Source organism: Ixodes scapularis, unplaced genomic scaffold (assembly GCF_016920785.2).
Source record: "Ixodes scapularis isolate PalLabHiFi unplaced genomic scaffold, ASM1692078v2 PGA_scaffold3__209_contigs__length_174095766, whole genome shotgun sequence".
In the NCBI taxonomy this organism is placed as follows: Eukaryota; Metazoa; Arthropoda; class Arachnida; order Ixodida; family Ixodidae; genus Ixodes; species Ixodes scapularis.
The window spans coordinates 70,181,161-70,196,757 of NW_024609868.1; the positions used below are offsets into that span (position 1 = coordinate 70,181,161).

General features: G+C 41.9%; 1 protein-coding gene across 1 annotated transcript; it reads right to left on the reverse strand.

Annotated features, from left to right (window-relative positions):
* LOC8052902 (snRNA-activating protein complex subunit 4) lies at positions 1–15,429 on the reverse strand. The gene is made up of 15 exons (XM_040211543.2): positions 15,409–15,429; positions 11,515–11,784; positions 10,974–11,093; positions 9,299–9,377; positions 9,123–9,204; positions 8,031–8,117; positions 7,193–7,265; positions 6,964–7,122; positions 6,763–6,830; positions 6,351–6,433; positions 4,354–4,460; positions 2,139–2,230; positions 1,764–1,858; positions 842–954; positions 1–192 (listed from the first exon to the last, which is right to left on the reverse strand). The coding sequence occupies exons 2-15, from the start codon at positions 11,572–11,574 to the stop codon at positions 1–3; spliced, it is 1,410 nt and encodes a 469-aa protein (XP_040067477.2). The 5' UTR covers positions 11,575–11,784; positions 15,409–15,429.
* Between the last annotated feature and the right edge of the window lie 168 nt (positions 15,430–15,597).

Below are 15,597 nucleotides of genomic sequence, written 5' to 3' on the forward strand. Positions count from 1 at the left end.
CTAACAAGGTTGTTTCACTTCTTCAAGACATGAATCCAGCTGAGAGTTTATGTAGCATTTTCTGGTGAAACTGTCTAAGCACCTCACCTGGCTGCTTTGGAGCTCATGAACAATGGCACACCGCCTCTGCGTTGAGGTGAAGCGGCAGCACGGGGGCAGAAAGTTTGCCCTCGCACGTCGGGCATTCTGGGCCTGCACGATCAAGAGGGCATTTATGAGGGTTTCACTTGTCTTCATCATCTTTCATCAACAATAAGGATAGCTCCTTGATTTCTACTATTGCAAGAGCAGAAGGCTCTTTACTGCCTAGCTGTTGGTGGACTGTCTAGAGTATGTTGAGGAAATGGTGCTACAAGGTGTAAAGGCACAAGCCTCCGGTTTCTTGCATGATTGTATAGGGTATTTTTGCGCCGATTCAAAAGGTCATGGATGTACAGAACACTCGGCAATGGTTTATCATCGAGGGCATGCACTTGAAAAGAATCGACTGCCATTTTTTCACTCTTCGGATCTCTTTTACAGACACCCAAATATCATGGCATCCTGTATGTGTTGATTCATAATCCCAGTTGTGGAATAACATATGCAAATGTTTTGACTAGTATTCAGCAAGTAGAACCCCATTAGTTCAAATCAGATTATTCCAAGTAGGAGGCCCAAATGAAGGGGCTTATCAAATGACTGAAAAGGCCATGTTACACCTCTGTGCCTGATATCCTTTTTTTTTTTATGAGGGGGGGAGGGTTGATTGTAGATAACACATAAATAAGAATGTTCAGCTGCTTAACACACTAATCACACTTATGGTTAACTGTTGCATCTATAATAATGCATCACTCACTTGAACTGAACGTAGGTCTTTTCCTTTGTGCTTGTTTGTGAGTCGCTTGTAGCGCATGAGGATCATGTTGTCATTTCGTGATGGCATTTCCCTTGAAATCTGGGCCCACTTGCCTGGAGATCACAGATGCCAACGGTTACTAAAAAATAACTGCATGTTTGGATGTCCAAGCTATCCAACTAGCAAATTCGCAGTCATACTACCATATCTACTTGAGTGTTGGTGTTTCCTCATGCTTAAATTAACGTTGTTACAGATATTCATCGAAGGGACACTGGGTGCCACCCCAAATTGTTTTTCATAAAGTGGCATTTTTACTTCTTGTGGAGTTTTTATGTTGCCCAGTTTTGTGGGTTTTTTTTTCTTAAATTTTAAATGAATGTTTGTTTCCAATATACAAAATGCAACTAAGAGCAGAAAGCCACCAAAACGAAACTTCGACTACTCAGTATCTAAAATAGAAAGCTGGTTTCCACTACACTGCCACAGTCAAACCCAGCACATGTGACTAGGGAAGAAAAACATGTCACATACATAAACCCTCCACCCTGCTATGGATCTGGTGCCATGGCATAAGAGAAACATTTACTCTTAAATGTGCTTCAGCTCAGTGCAAAAAAAAAAAGGAAGCTTTTTTGCCACATATTTTTCCAGTGTTACCATTTAAGGCAGAGACTTGTGCTCTGGCCAGTTCGTGCTTTCACAATTTGGATGAGTGCCGAGGCACATCATGCAGACACTTTCCTTTGCCTTCCCGTTCAGCTAGGGCTATTGTCTGCACATTAGAGATGCATGCCAAGAAATGAAAGTCTGCTTTTAAATATTTTCCGGACTTGTCCGACGATGACCATTTATCACTGTCTTCATATTCCACCTGCCTTTTTACTGCCAATAATTTGACAAATGCTTTGGGATACCTTACCTGCGCCATGCTTCGCGACGAGATCTAACAGCTTGGCATCTTCGTCGGGAGTCCAGTGCCCAAAGGTGTAGTTGCCAGAGAAAGAGTTCACGTATCTAGAACAGAAACGTCAACAAAAAAAACATAAAAAATAAAAACTGACTCTTTCATGGTCATTGACAACTTGAGAACTCCAGGAAGGTTATCTGGTTGTTCTGCCTGCAGCAAAAGCAAGCTTTGTTTCTTTAATATTGTTCTGGTGTTGCTCAAGCTTTAAGAAACACATACACACCATTGTGACGCTAAAGATAGGCAATTGAAAGTGTTCCCTGTATTCTTGTCCCATCAGTGACTCTGGCAAGCTTCAGCAGTGCAATGTTGGTGTGAATGCCTTGCCTTTCTCTGCACTGGTTTGCCGTCCTCCCTGGGAGGAAATCCTTGATCCGAGTCCAGCGCTCCCCGTGTGCTTGTACTGCTGCGATCAGCATCTGAATATAATAATTTGTGCATTTTGTCAGACATATTTTTGGATGCATGTCCTTCAACTAAATACACTATGAATGTAGTGGAATACTGCAGTTCTTGAAGTTTTGTTTGACAAGCTTGTTGTGTCGAGAAAACATTTTCAGCGAGGCAACATTTCATTAGGTACAGTGAAATCTCAAGCGTTGAACCTCTACCTTTTTTGGACAGTCCCCGAGCACACTGTTAAGTGCCTCATTTAGGGAGGTTTTGCTTTATATATACATTGTACCCACAATTGGATGCCCCTACAAGGATACTTCCTCATTGGAGATTTCAAGGTCATTATTAATGCAAATGCATTAACTGTCCGATGTAGCGAACCAACATCATCAGCTTTGAAACCACGCCAAACATTGGCCAAACGGCACCTAAAATCCCCTTTCCCAAGTGAAGCCAATTTCTGATGGATTATGCTCCCATTGGCTGGCGCGCGTCATCAAGGAACAAGGCTCCCATTGGCTCTGGTGCAGTGTAATTCCAAGAAAAAGCCACCATAGAAGACCTCTCCATGGCGGTGCAGTGCACGTTGTGGTACGGCTGCCAGTTAGAGGAGGGAGTGCAGCCTCCCTGGAGCCCGTCCGGGCAGATGCCAGGGAGGCTGCACGGCCGAGCTCGGTACAACCATTTCCCGAAAGCATGCGCTGGGCCGTCCAACAGCAACACGTGGTCGTCCACGCCACTATGCCACAGACAAACTGAGGGAGCGGAAGAACGACACTCATGCTTTCACATTCACAACTCATAAAAAGTGCTTAGGTGTCCTCGAACTTTTAATTACTGTTTGAAAAAGTTTTGATTACTACTATAGCTCTTCCACATACACAATGAAACAGTGTGCATATTAATGTTTCTTCAAGCCTAAAAAAATAATGAAATGAAGATCAATTTTGAAAGTGCAAATCCATCTCATGGCACAAGTCATAAAAAATAAATGATATTTTCGTTGCTACTTATCTCCTTTGCAATTTTGAGATGGTTGACTACAGTGTTACTGGGTTTTGTGTTTGAACAAGGATATAAGGAATGTGGGGCACCAGGCAGGTGCAAGGGGAACGACATAAGGGGGACAACATGCAAGGGTCAACAACACCAGGTTGTTTGAGAGGGACAGCATGGCTGTTGTTTTCCCTTTTTAGGTTGCATATCACAAAAAGTATGAACTGACGGTATGCTTCTTGGGGTGCATAGGATGTGTTTTCTCTGATCTTTAGTTTACTTTCTTTGTTTCCTTAAATTTTTGCCGTGTGTTGACCTACTGACGGTGCAGCACTTTTCTTTTTTTCTGAAAAAGCTCTTCGTGATCTTGCTTCCTTAAACTGCTCATTTAACCATTTCTGTATTTGATAGTTTTTCTGGATTTAAATATTGAAATTATCTGTTTAAACCAGCCTACAAAGTTCTCATGGGACAAATTTTTCTGTTACCAGTCATCCTTTCCAATCGGTTCCTTTTTAGATAGTGTAAGGTGAACTTAGGAGTCACAAATAAAAGCAGCTTGGCTCGGGCCGGGTGTAGGCTCACATTTAGAAAACCTGTCGGGTTGGGGCGGGTCAGGGCCAGCTTTGGGCCAGGCCTAGAAACTCTGGTGCCTGCATTGGTCTAATGCAGGTGACCATAAACTCACAGAATACATCAAGATTGACGGCAAACAGGCACTGTCACTTGCAAAACTGTCTAGTATATAAATATATATAGGAAAGGGAAATACTGGGGTTTTATGTCACAAAGCACCTGAGGTTGTGAGCGACACACCAAAGTCTGTTTGGGGAAGGGTCCACCCAGCGCTTCAACCCTACTGTTTGCGCTCTGGAGGCTGAAATGGAACCCTTATGCCACGGAGGCAGTTGGAGGACCTCATATTTCATTTTATCCTAACAGCCCCTCCAGCTGCTCCTGTAGTGCCCTTGCTCTGTTTCCAGTGGGTGCAGCAACTATGAATTGTTTTTTTCAGTGGGAAATGAATTTTTTGGGGAGATATTTTTTAGGTGTGCTCAGGTGACTGGGAAAAGTTTAGTGAGGCCCCTTGGGATTATTAGTAAGAGGCACACATCAACGAACAAGATGATGATGTACAAATGAAAATCACCATGTCCTCTTCTTTCGACCACTTTCCTCGACGAAGATCGGGGTTGAGTGCCCGCTCCCAGCGGTAGTAGAGCTGTGTCCTCGTCCTGCCCTCCATGTGGTAAGACACTGCAATGGGCAACCACACCGTCATCCACTTTATGACGAACGTTTCATAAATTAAAAGAGAGGGAGAGCATGGATGATGTCCTGGAAGCTGTCAGCCATAAAATGCTGCTGATATTGGCCCTAAAGAAGCTAAGTCTCTTAGAAAATATTGGATATTATTCTGAAGTTTCTAAAAGACTCGAATTTCCTACTTGTTTTATTCTTTTGAGTGATGCAATTTGTCTTGTCCACTTCTCTTTCAGATAAAAGGGTGTAGGATTGCAAATGGCATGAAATATTTTATGTTCTAGCCCAGTTGTGGCCAGACGGACATTGGCGAAGAGCCATAAAAAATTACAATTTTTAAGTGAAAAGCCGCAGGAAAAAGGGGGCATAGCTGTTTTGTTCTGTTGTTGTTTTTTTTGCTACTGCTCTTATCTTAGTTGATGGCCACGTCGAGTTCAAAAGCTATTGCTTATGTTTCTTTATTGTGTGTTCCCATTTGTGAAACAAGCACCTTGAAGTTCAACTCAAATGACTTCGTTGAAGTCCTGAGCAATTCAGTTATAGGTGTTTTTTTTTTCCGTCAGGGTCGCACGCTGTTTTAATTTCACCGCCTACACTATCGAGAAACTTCTTTTGATAGTCGGATCAGTTTATTGCCTGGCAGCAGTATACATCGATACGAATATCAACAAAAGCTTTTGACCTACAAGAAATAGTGGCAGCTAGAAGGTTGCCAAATGATACAGTCTTTTATTCTTTATTTTATCCTGATTTTTCTGAAAGGGTGGGGGGTGGAAGAGGGGGGGGGGCGCTTACCAGGAAGCTGCAAGTCGCGGTTGGTCCCCGGAAGAGCCAAAGTTTTACCACCCCTGTTTTAGACCTATTCATGGTCTCTTATACTGAGTCACTGGGTTGAGACATGTGCGTTTTGGTATATTCTCAAACATCCTTGGGCTGTCTATAGGCAAGTTTGAGACATTTGTTTGTTCAAAACAATTCTGTGATGTATCACTCGACAACGAAAATAGGGAATAAAATTAATCCGACAAATACATGTTTCCTAGTGCTTGCTACTATACATTTTCATTTTAAAAATGACTTTTAGTAATGTTGTAGCTGAACATGTCTGATGCATCTTTGAAATCGCTTTGTTTTTCTCTTATTGCAATGTGCAAATATCATTATCTGATAACAACTGATGTATCACCATCATTGAGGAATCCCTGGAAATACAAGGCATCTGTCAAAATTGAAGGAAGGTCAAAAAGTGTTAACAGGTTTCAGCTGCAAGTAACAGTATGAGACATATAACTGGGCTATTGGTATATTTAATCATTATAATGAGCATTTACCTGAGTATTGCCTGCAAGGAAAGATTAAAATTTAAAATTGCCGGCATGAAAAGAAATAGGAAATGTAGCTCATTCTAATTTTTCGCATGCATTTCTTTTGTTGATCAGGCTATTATATTAGTTTTGAACCTCATGTTAGTCTGGCAAAAATAGGAAAAAGAAAACCTGGTATTTTTATTGCAGTAGAACAGCAGGTTAGGGTACTAGGTTGATGGTAATCTCCGTTTCCTAAGCCTTTGTAAATTGCGCCGCCCATGTATTTACAATCCTTATAGTATGCCTTGAAATTTCTTGGTACAAGTAAGGTTCTAGATTTTAAAGGTTATTGCTATTTCATTGTACGTAGTCACCTCATGTTCATCCATTTAAAGTACTGGAGCTCCATCTTTAACATCTACTTGGCTTTAAATTTGAGTAGTATGATAATTTGACTAGTGAAGAATCGAGGACCTGTGACATAACAGGTCCTGTATTTGTTCCTATTATATATGTTAACTTTTTATGTTCCTTGCAGCTATTTTAAGATGCTTAAAAAAGATGCATTTTTGGGTACCTTGTGTCCAAGGTATCTCGTCTCCTTTCCGGCACAGTGCAATGAGTGTCAGCAAGTTCTTGTCCTCTTCCTCCGAGAAATGCCTACAGAATTAAAAAAAAAAAAGTTTTATCAGTCTATTTTATAAATATTGTTGAGGAAAGGAAAGAGCAGATAGTTGGTTGGTTGTTCTCATTGAAAAAGTTGGACATTTTCAGTTCATTGAAGATATCTTTAGGCTATGCTTTCTACATACTTTTAAATTACTATGTGGTAAATTGACCAACATTTACTTATTGCAGGCATTAGTTATAACTTCATGCCATTTATAAGGAAGCGAGGGTTCCATTTTGTTTGTGCACATTTTAAAAATTCACTACAGAAATGTTGAATGGTGGTGAATGACATTGCAATGGTGGCAAGGATTGTGTACCCTTTCTTGATCCTTGACGTTAGCTTGTGGTGGTACCGCTCGGCACACTGGAATGCTGTTCTTGTTCCCTGTGCATAAAAGGAATTGTGTTGGTGAGGAATGCTGTAACATTCATCCTCTTGTATGTACAGGTGATTTGTTTCAGATGAAACACTTCAAGGTTATTACATATGACATCCATGAATTTAGGAAATATCCTACCCCCATGCGCTCTGCAACAGTGTCCCAGTCTTTGCAGTTTTGTTCCTTCGCAATAGCTTTCAACTGTGCATCCTCTTGTTTTGTCCATTTCACTGTGCTCTTGCTCAATGCATTCTGCCACATCAGTTCACATGAGAGAGGGCTTCGTTCAGCTTGGAACTGTAAATCGATAATGGGCAGTTATTATGAGTTTTAAGCAGCCTGGCTTTCTTGGAAAAGTTTTACTTACATCAACTGCTGAAATCATGAGCCAGTCTGCAGACCTGTTTGCCATTTTCTGAAGCTCTGCAACGCCCATCTTTCTGCAAAGATTTTATGGCTGTTGTTGGTTGTTCTACTATACCAGAGTTCTTGCACTATTGAATGATAATCTCATACAAAACATGCCACTCAAATCCCAACCAAATTTGGAGTCTCGAAACACTGGTAAATAGGCATTTGTTAGGTCCGAGAGCAAATATGCATACAAGTCAGGGTGTGTTTCACCACTTTACACTAAAACCCACGCATCAGACTTCACCGCTGTACATCGGTGCACGCGTTTAGCTTCTCCACCATACACCGGCATGCACAAATAAACGGCTGTCATGGGGAAGCATCTCGGTTTACAAGGGGGGCACAGAACTGTAGTGTGGGCCTCTGATATGTCCTTCGCTTATTTTGCAAATTAATCAAACATAGCGGTGGGCACTTATTGTGACATGGGTGCATGCCCGGTATTTTACATATGTGTTTGGATTGAAACTTTAATTTGTATGCCATATCTTTAGGAATTACTTTAGTTCTTTTATACTGAGAAACTTCAATTTATATTTATATGTAACAGACAGCGACATAAAAATAATTCCTAGAAACAATTATACACAAATAATAAATTCAGTGCAAAAGTGTGGAGTGCATTGTTTCATTGCTTTTTGGGTTGTGGCTTCTCTCAGACCAAAGGTTTCAGAGAGTTGGATTTTCTGGAGCCATGATTTTTTGTTGACTTTAAGACAAACAATTTTCATGCGCATGAAAATGAAACAAAAGGTTTATAAATTGGGGTAATGGTCAATATAGAAACATACTTGATGCTGTCAATTTGTGCTTTAAGATCTTGAAGCTTTTTAAAAGATTCCTTGTCAGTTTTTGCATGTCGCTCCAGGATTTCCAGCCTGAAAGGAAAATGCATTTCTTTTTAGGATGTGGGGCCTGATTTTTGGGTTTTGCGTACAGTGAAAACAATTCTGGTTTCAGGTTTCTTTTTAAATTTTTCTGAGAAGTGAAGGATTTTCCTATAATTGCTGTCCAACTTAAACATTTTTATATAATTCTGATGCTTTAATACTGTGACTTGACATTTCCATTTTTATTATTGCTTTATTTTTATATTTACTCTCAACAGTTTGCAAATAAATACTTCTAGATCAGTTGAAGGTCCATATGCCAAAAACTAAGAGCATAGAAGAATTTTATCCTGACATCGATTAGTGTGTCTAAAGCAAGTAAATATGGGTTTGTAACTATTCAAGTGGACGGGGAAAGGATTTGAGGGTGGTACATGCCATGAAAGAATAGCTATTGCATTGAGTCATCCAAGGGCATTATGGTGAAAACCAACTATATAAGCCAAGGTACTTGATTCTTGCATTGGAACTCTTAGTTATGAATAATGCGCCTTGATGTTTTCCACAAAAGTTAACTTTCATACAAAGACACCATTTTAAGAACGTAAGCAAAGGTTAGTTTTTTCGGTACCCTATGCCAAACAAGTGTGTCAAGCTTGTAACATGTAGTAGTTAGAAAGACGCTACAATCCATTCTGTAGTACCCAGATCTATCAAATAAATGTTGTGTTTAGTCAGCATGCAAAGCTTAAAATCACAAATGTTCAGAATTGTGTCTACAAAAATGTGAAAGGAAATTGGGTCTCTAAGAGGCTCTCCTAGCTTATAATGTCATTTTCAATGTTGCATTATCTTTATAACATAACTTAATTCTCCTACAGTGAACATATCCACTGCTAGGTACTATGTAAGATAGAAGATAATGAAACTCCGAGGTCATAAAAGTTCCTGCCCGAATCACAAGAATGCAAGAATCAAATGGTGTACAACAAAGTGATGAGTCTAATGACTAGATGTACAATGCTCTACAAATAATAGGTTATTGGCACTTACCTAGTGGTAAGTGGCTCCATAATCATTTTAATAAGATTCAACTTCACGGAGTTGCGGAGCAAGTTTGTTTCCTTGGCGTGCCCTAGAGTGGGCACATTGTTTACACTGAGTTAGATTGTTTCTTTTTTTTTTTTAATTTTTGAAGGTATTTTTTTAACTAGTCAGACACTACATACACATTTTAGGAACCTTGAGGTATGGGTCTTGCTCATGCAGATCTTTCTTTTTCATCTCGTCTTCATTTGCGGGAGCTCTCTGTATACAGGAAAAAAAAAACACATGAACATGAGCGCTACTCTCACATATACTACTGACTAGTACTTCAATACTGGCCAGAGTATTACCACAGGTATTACTTAATAAACATGCCAAGAAAAAGTAGTTGGAGGTTTTGAGAAATACAAAAGAAAGTTTAGGATAGCTTTAGTGATAATAAGATCCTTTTTTCTTAATAAGAAATTCATCTCATTATGGGAGATGCCTTGTGCATGTTCAATGCTGAACTAATGAGATTTACTGTTATTGAGAAAACTAGGTCTAATTAGTTTTTTTATATAATTGCTTGTTACTGGAGTGTATATGTTGAGTCTAGGTATTATTTTCAAAACAATGGCTGAGTCATAGCTAGTTATCATTTAAAAAGCTAAAGGCACTTCAAAACTTTTTAATATGATGCCTATTATAGGATACAATTAGTAAAGGATGTGTGTTAAAAAGGATAGGAAAGAAGAAACAGGAATGAATTTAGCTAGCAGAGATTTTTGCTGATTTCATTAGAGAATCTGCCTTTATTCTATTGGGACATTCTGAATGACAAATAATAATAGGTAACTGCTTTGTTACACAGAGCAGCATGGATTTGGGATTAATGGGAGCTTACTTTTTTGCTCTGAACCTAGGTTTTGTATGTTTTTGCTTTGAACCTTCGTTCTGGGGCCTAATTCTAGCTTGAATAGTTTTGAAATTGCCAGCTGGCAAACACAAAAATATATAAATATATATTATAAAGGACTGGGCATAAGTGTGATATTTATTGACCCAGCCCACATCGAACTGCCTGTATTATGGTTCATCATGTTCAAAATAGAATTTCACATTACTTATGTACACCTGCCTGGCTTCTGAAGCACGGCATGTGCACTTTTTCATATACACAAGCAAAGCATCGTCATCAGCACCTGTCTCACATCCTTTGTGTAGGCATTAGTGCTGATTGGGTGAATTGTATACTCTGGTCATTTTCTTTCTGTATTTATTAACTCTTCTCATATCTGCGCAATTTTGATATGGGCTAAAGTTACTTCATTAACAGGCTTACTGAGTTTCCTGCTGTCCTGTTTGACATTCTAACTAGGACAATACAGTGACAAAAAAAAAAAACAGTAACGTAATTCTTGTGTGGCAGTTGGGAGTAAAGCAGCGAAGAAAACCAGATGTCCCATTCTCGAAATAAACGATTTGCAAGCAGAAGATATGCTTCAATTTCTATCGGTTTGTGACTCGTAAGTAGTGGGACCAGGCATTCCAAAATTAGAACATGTGAAATTGGGTACCATCAACTTATTCTGTATGTCATTAACACGCCCTTGGTGTTTGTGCTGGAATCAGAGTCCAAGACATGTAGCACTATTCTGGTGACTAGAATTGTGATAATACCAAAAACCAGCATTAATAGAAAGTTGCTTCTAATGGTCATGCACTTGATTCCTGTATTGTTAATTACATTAGAAGTTGGATTTGAGCATGAAATTCAAGATCATTACTTTATTGCTATGCAGCCACACACTGACATTCTAGAGTATATACTGCCTTCACTGGTCTCAGAAAGGGTGGAGATAAAGAGCTACACACCATTCCATGAATGTCCTTGAAGTAAGGATTCATAAAAACAACAAGTGACCTTGTGTACCAGCGAGACCCCACATGTAGCTGGCCAGATATGGTTGGGGACACGGCGTTCTCCAGCAGTTTCTGTAACATATCAATCATTCGTTGAATTGCAGTTCTTTGCAGTAGTGTTTGTATTAATATCAGCTGAAGTATTGAGGAGTCGCCTGCAATATTTGCACGTAGTAAAAACACACCTTCAACTAACCATTCCCTAAGCTATTTCTAAACGTTGATGCTAACATGTAATATTACTCGTTTTTCATGTTTAAGCGCCAGTGACCACGCGACATCAAGCGAGTGGCACTTCCTGGCACATGACGTTAGGTTCAATAGGATACATGCCATGAGGCCTGTCTTATACTAGAAAATGCCGTCTTTTGACTGTGCGAACTCATTTAGGTTTCTTTGTGTTACTATTGGTCATCAGAGTGCGAAGAGTAGGATTCACTTAATCTTGATGTCATATAAGGATACATAGCTTGGCACACCCGTGTTATATTACCTTGTTGTCTTTGTTGCTTCGGAGTAGAATCTGCAGTTGCTCAATGGCCTCAAGCAGCATATGCTGGTATTCCTCGTTCAGGTTGTGGCAGCTTTTGAGGCTCGTAAGAAGTGGTTTGTTCTCTGCGGCACTTTCTTTGGTTTCAGGATTAATCGCTGCTTGCGCAGATCTTTCGTTTTGAGTGGGACAGCTTTCAGGATTCGCGGCGTACGATCTGTGGTCTCTTAATGGATCTGGAGCCTCCTCGTCGCTATGGTCATCCTCAGAAGTCTGCAAGGACCAGTCATAATTTTGGATACTTCAGGAATTTGGTTTCCACAGCAAACAGGTGCGATTGTACCCTGGATAGTTTTCAATTGTATTTCCAGTCATAATTTTGTATACTTCAGGAATTCGGTTTCCACAGCAAATAGGTGCGATTGTACCCTGGATAGTTTTTAATTGCATTTCCACTTGTAACGTGTAGCGTTATGGATTGTTAGTATCCGTTACATTGCGATGGCATTTAAATTGATTTCACTCCCTCGTTCCTGCCATATTTATGTCTAAAACAGAATGGGCTCATGCTAATTACATATTACCATGATGTTGGTAAAAAATACTTTCTTGTTGTATTTTTCGTAGAGAAACGAAATTCAGACTTTCTAGGTACCGAACAAGTAAATGCCTTGCAGTGCACTACACGGTCAACAAATCTGATCTGTCACATTAGTATCGAAAGAAAATGTGCTGAATGGACCTTTTCCACATACCGACGGCACCGGGCGGTGGCTGCACGAACTAAAAGTCGAGGAAGTGACCTACCTGCGCTACCAATCGATAACGGCAGCTACGCTACCACTTTCTTCGCTCTCTGAGTTGGCATCCGTGGCGTCCACCCAAACGTCGTGTTTTTCTTTCCGTCGACTTCCTTTTTTGTGTGTGTAACACAATTATATATATGCTGCAAATACGTATTCTACTCGCTGATCCACAGCCTCCTTCCGACTTTCCTCGATTTTTCGTGCCGACTTCCGCCGCTTGGCATCGGGCGCTCGCGCGTGCGCAGAACGCTTCTCAGAAAAGGTCCATTTTTGTCAATGGTCTGCTGAAAAATGCAGTTCATAATTCTAGTAGCGTTCAGTTTTTTGGTGCAATACGTTTTATTCAATCATCATTGGTGCAGAGAAACATTTTTATTAGGCTTTACATATAGTTTTAGAAAACCGTAAAAGCGCTACAGCGGGCTTTGCACGTGAGTTATAACCCCAGGAAGGCACAATAGAGGGGCCTAATTGTCACGAAAAGTCGAATTATTATCTAATAAATGTTGTTACTCTTTTTAAGGAGTGAAAACATACATGGTTTTGATCAGAAATTTTCTGAGCGTTATCTAAAATCGCAAAGTCAGCAAATTTTAGAGCGACTTGAAGCGCTTAGGAACAGTGGTTGTGTGCTAAAGTTACCACTCGTGCAACAGGTGCAAGGTGGGCGGTGCGAAAACGTGAATTATACGGTTACGGTACAAGAACCACTCGCGTTTTTCGCACCGCCAGCTTTGCGCCTGCGCACAAGTGGTAACTTTACGGCACCGCCGAACTTCCCACGAGCTGCAAGTCTGCCTAGATGCACTGAATCAGTGGTTTTAGGTAACGCTCATTACGTTTCTAATTGGAACGAGCCATATGTCTAGTTTACCTAATGAACAAGTTAGTTAACACATTTTAGCTAATTCTTTGATTACTTGTGACGATTTGACCTCTATGCTCCGAGAAACTGAGGGAGAGGAGGAGACAAAAGCGCACCTGGGACGTCAGAACGCCGAGCTCTGGTTGGAACGATTAGGGGGTAGTGCTAAAGCTAGCTGCCTTTGTCTCCACTGCGCTCGTCGAACGCGTTTGAACGCGGAACGCCGGCCTCGGGCGCTTGGCTCTCGCATTCGAACGCGTTTGACAAGTGCAGTGGAAACAAAGGCAGCTAGCTTTAGGGCTACCCCCTAATCGTTCCAACCAGAGCTCGGCGTTCCGACGTCCCAGGTGCGAATTCGCCAGCAAAATCGCGCCATGTTAATCGGACTTAAATCACCTGCACAGACCGCATTAATGTATACCTGTCGCGAATTTTTTTAACAGGTCTATCCTTTTTCCACCTCCTTTTTTCTCCCCCCCCCCCCCCCCCCCCCCCCCCCCCCCGAAAAAAAAACAAAAACAACAACAAACATCTTGTATATCGGTGTCACACAATAGCGCAGGCGACGTTACAGGCCGAGAGGTCAAGCAAACATCACCGAAATTGGAACGTCAACGTCAAGGCGTTCACCATCTTTCTGCGCGCGCTTAGCCGCCGGCTACATCCAGTCAAGTGCCGAGAGAGCGCGGTGTATTTGGCACCTTTAGTCTGTATGCATACGTTAGTCTTGGAGGCGTTGGGTGGGCTACGACATAACGTGAAACGAAGCATAGTTGCCCGTGCTTCCAGAGAGGAGTTCGTCGAGCACTTTGAATGCGCTCAAACGGGCGGTGAAAATGTCTTCGGTTCATTCGCTACTTTGCCTTCTGTGATGGCCTGCCCCCAACGTTCCCGTGTAACCGTGCAAAGCCATAGACGGCATTTCATTGTTCTCAGCTCGAATCCCCTTTCCCCTGCATTCTTCACTGGACTAGGTTTTCGGCAGCTAAACGCGTGCTTCGCTCCGTCTTGAAGCAGATGACAAGCCAAGCGTAAAGTCTGGTTCAGACAGTTGCGTTTGACTGCGTTGCGGCTGCGACAAACCGGGACATCCCTACTGCTTATATCGCGTGCCAAAGTGATTCCTTGAATTGGATTCCACGCTTCATACAAAGCACAGATGTGCCGGTGACTCGCTTTCGGTTCTCGACGCAACGCAGTCAAACGCACTCAAACGCAAGGGTCTGAACCGGCCTTAAGAATGAAAATTGACTTACGTGAAATCTCTCGCATGATGGGGGATCAGTAGCTTCCTCTGTAATGATTGCAAGTAGCCCCATTGCTACGGTCGAAGCTACTGACAAAGTCACTGGCGTAAGCGCGTTACGAGAGCAGTTGGAAAGGAAACGCTAAACCAGGACGCTCGCTCGCACAAGCAGCTTTGGTGAAACCAAGAGACGCCAGAACGTGTGTTCTTTTGCAAAAACGTAAAAAAAAAAAAAAAAGAACGATAGGCTGATCTCACTACGTGTTTGGCGCATGCGTGACGCCGCTTTAACTTTAGTGCACACGAGGCAGGCGGAGTGCACGAGACACTGGCACGGGACGACTCATGCCATCGCGTGTTCTGCACAAGCAAAGTACCAGCGAGATTGTCGCACATGCAGAAACCGATCTCACAGAACGTTCGGCGCATGCGTAACGCCGCCCTAACTTTAGTTCACAGTAGGCAGACGGCAGTGCACGAGATGGCTCGGGCCGTCTCGTGCTCTGCACGCGCAGAGCTCCAGCGAGGTTGTCGCACGTGCAGAAAGACTGAAGTTCCCTCCATATATCGCGGCTTCGGTGGCGTACACTCTTAGAAAAAAGGGTACGGATAGTCCTCCCTTACGGGAGGAACGGTCTTGTAACCTATGTTCCTTTAGAAAGGGAGAAACCTTCGTCCCTGAAGCAGGGGAGCAAAGTTCCTCCGTCGCTTGCATCTCAATATGGCGGCCCCGAATCGAGCAAATCGAGCCCAATAAGGCTTAACGAGGACGCTACGTCTCTTGTACGGGACGAGAGCAGCAGCAAATGAAAGCGTAACACAAGCTTTCCGCAAACTGTGTTTATTTCCGAAGCCAGATTCCCCCCACAGGTACAGAAACCTGCGTTTCGAAAGCAGTTACTCAGTCTTCTCGTCAACAGCACTGCGATGTTAAACGGAGACAACCGATACCCAGTTACTTCGCGCACTTTGCGTCTTACCTTTGGTGTTCCTCGAATCACAATTCCTTCGTCAACCGCACATCACGGAGAAGGGCAAACTCACTCCGCGAAACTAAAAGCCGCTCTCGAAAGAACGAACTCGAAGCCGCTGTTTATCGCGTAGCGTGAAAGAAGGTTAAATCGCTAGCCACCAGATGGCGGGGTCAAGTAGAGTAATTGCAAGTAGCT

Coding starts and splice junctions, on each gene's coding strand:
- LOC8052902 (XM_040211543.2), bottom strand. CDS start 11,574: ATGCTGCTTGAGGCCATTGAGCAACTGCAGATTCTACTCCGAAGCAAC. Junction 8,118..9,122: donor ATGGAGCCACTTACCACTAG/GTAAGTGCCAAT, acceptor TTTTCCTTTCAG/GCTGGAAATCCTGGAGCGAC. Junction 193..841: donor AAGACCTACGTTCAGTTCAA/GTGAGTGATGCA, acceptor TTGATCGTGCAG/GCCCAGAATGCCCGACGTGC.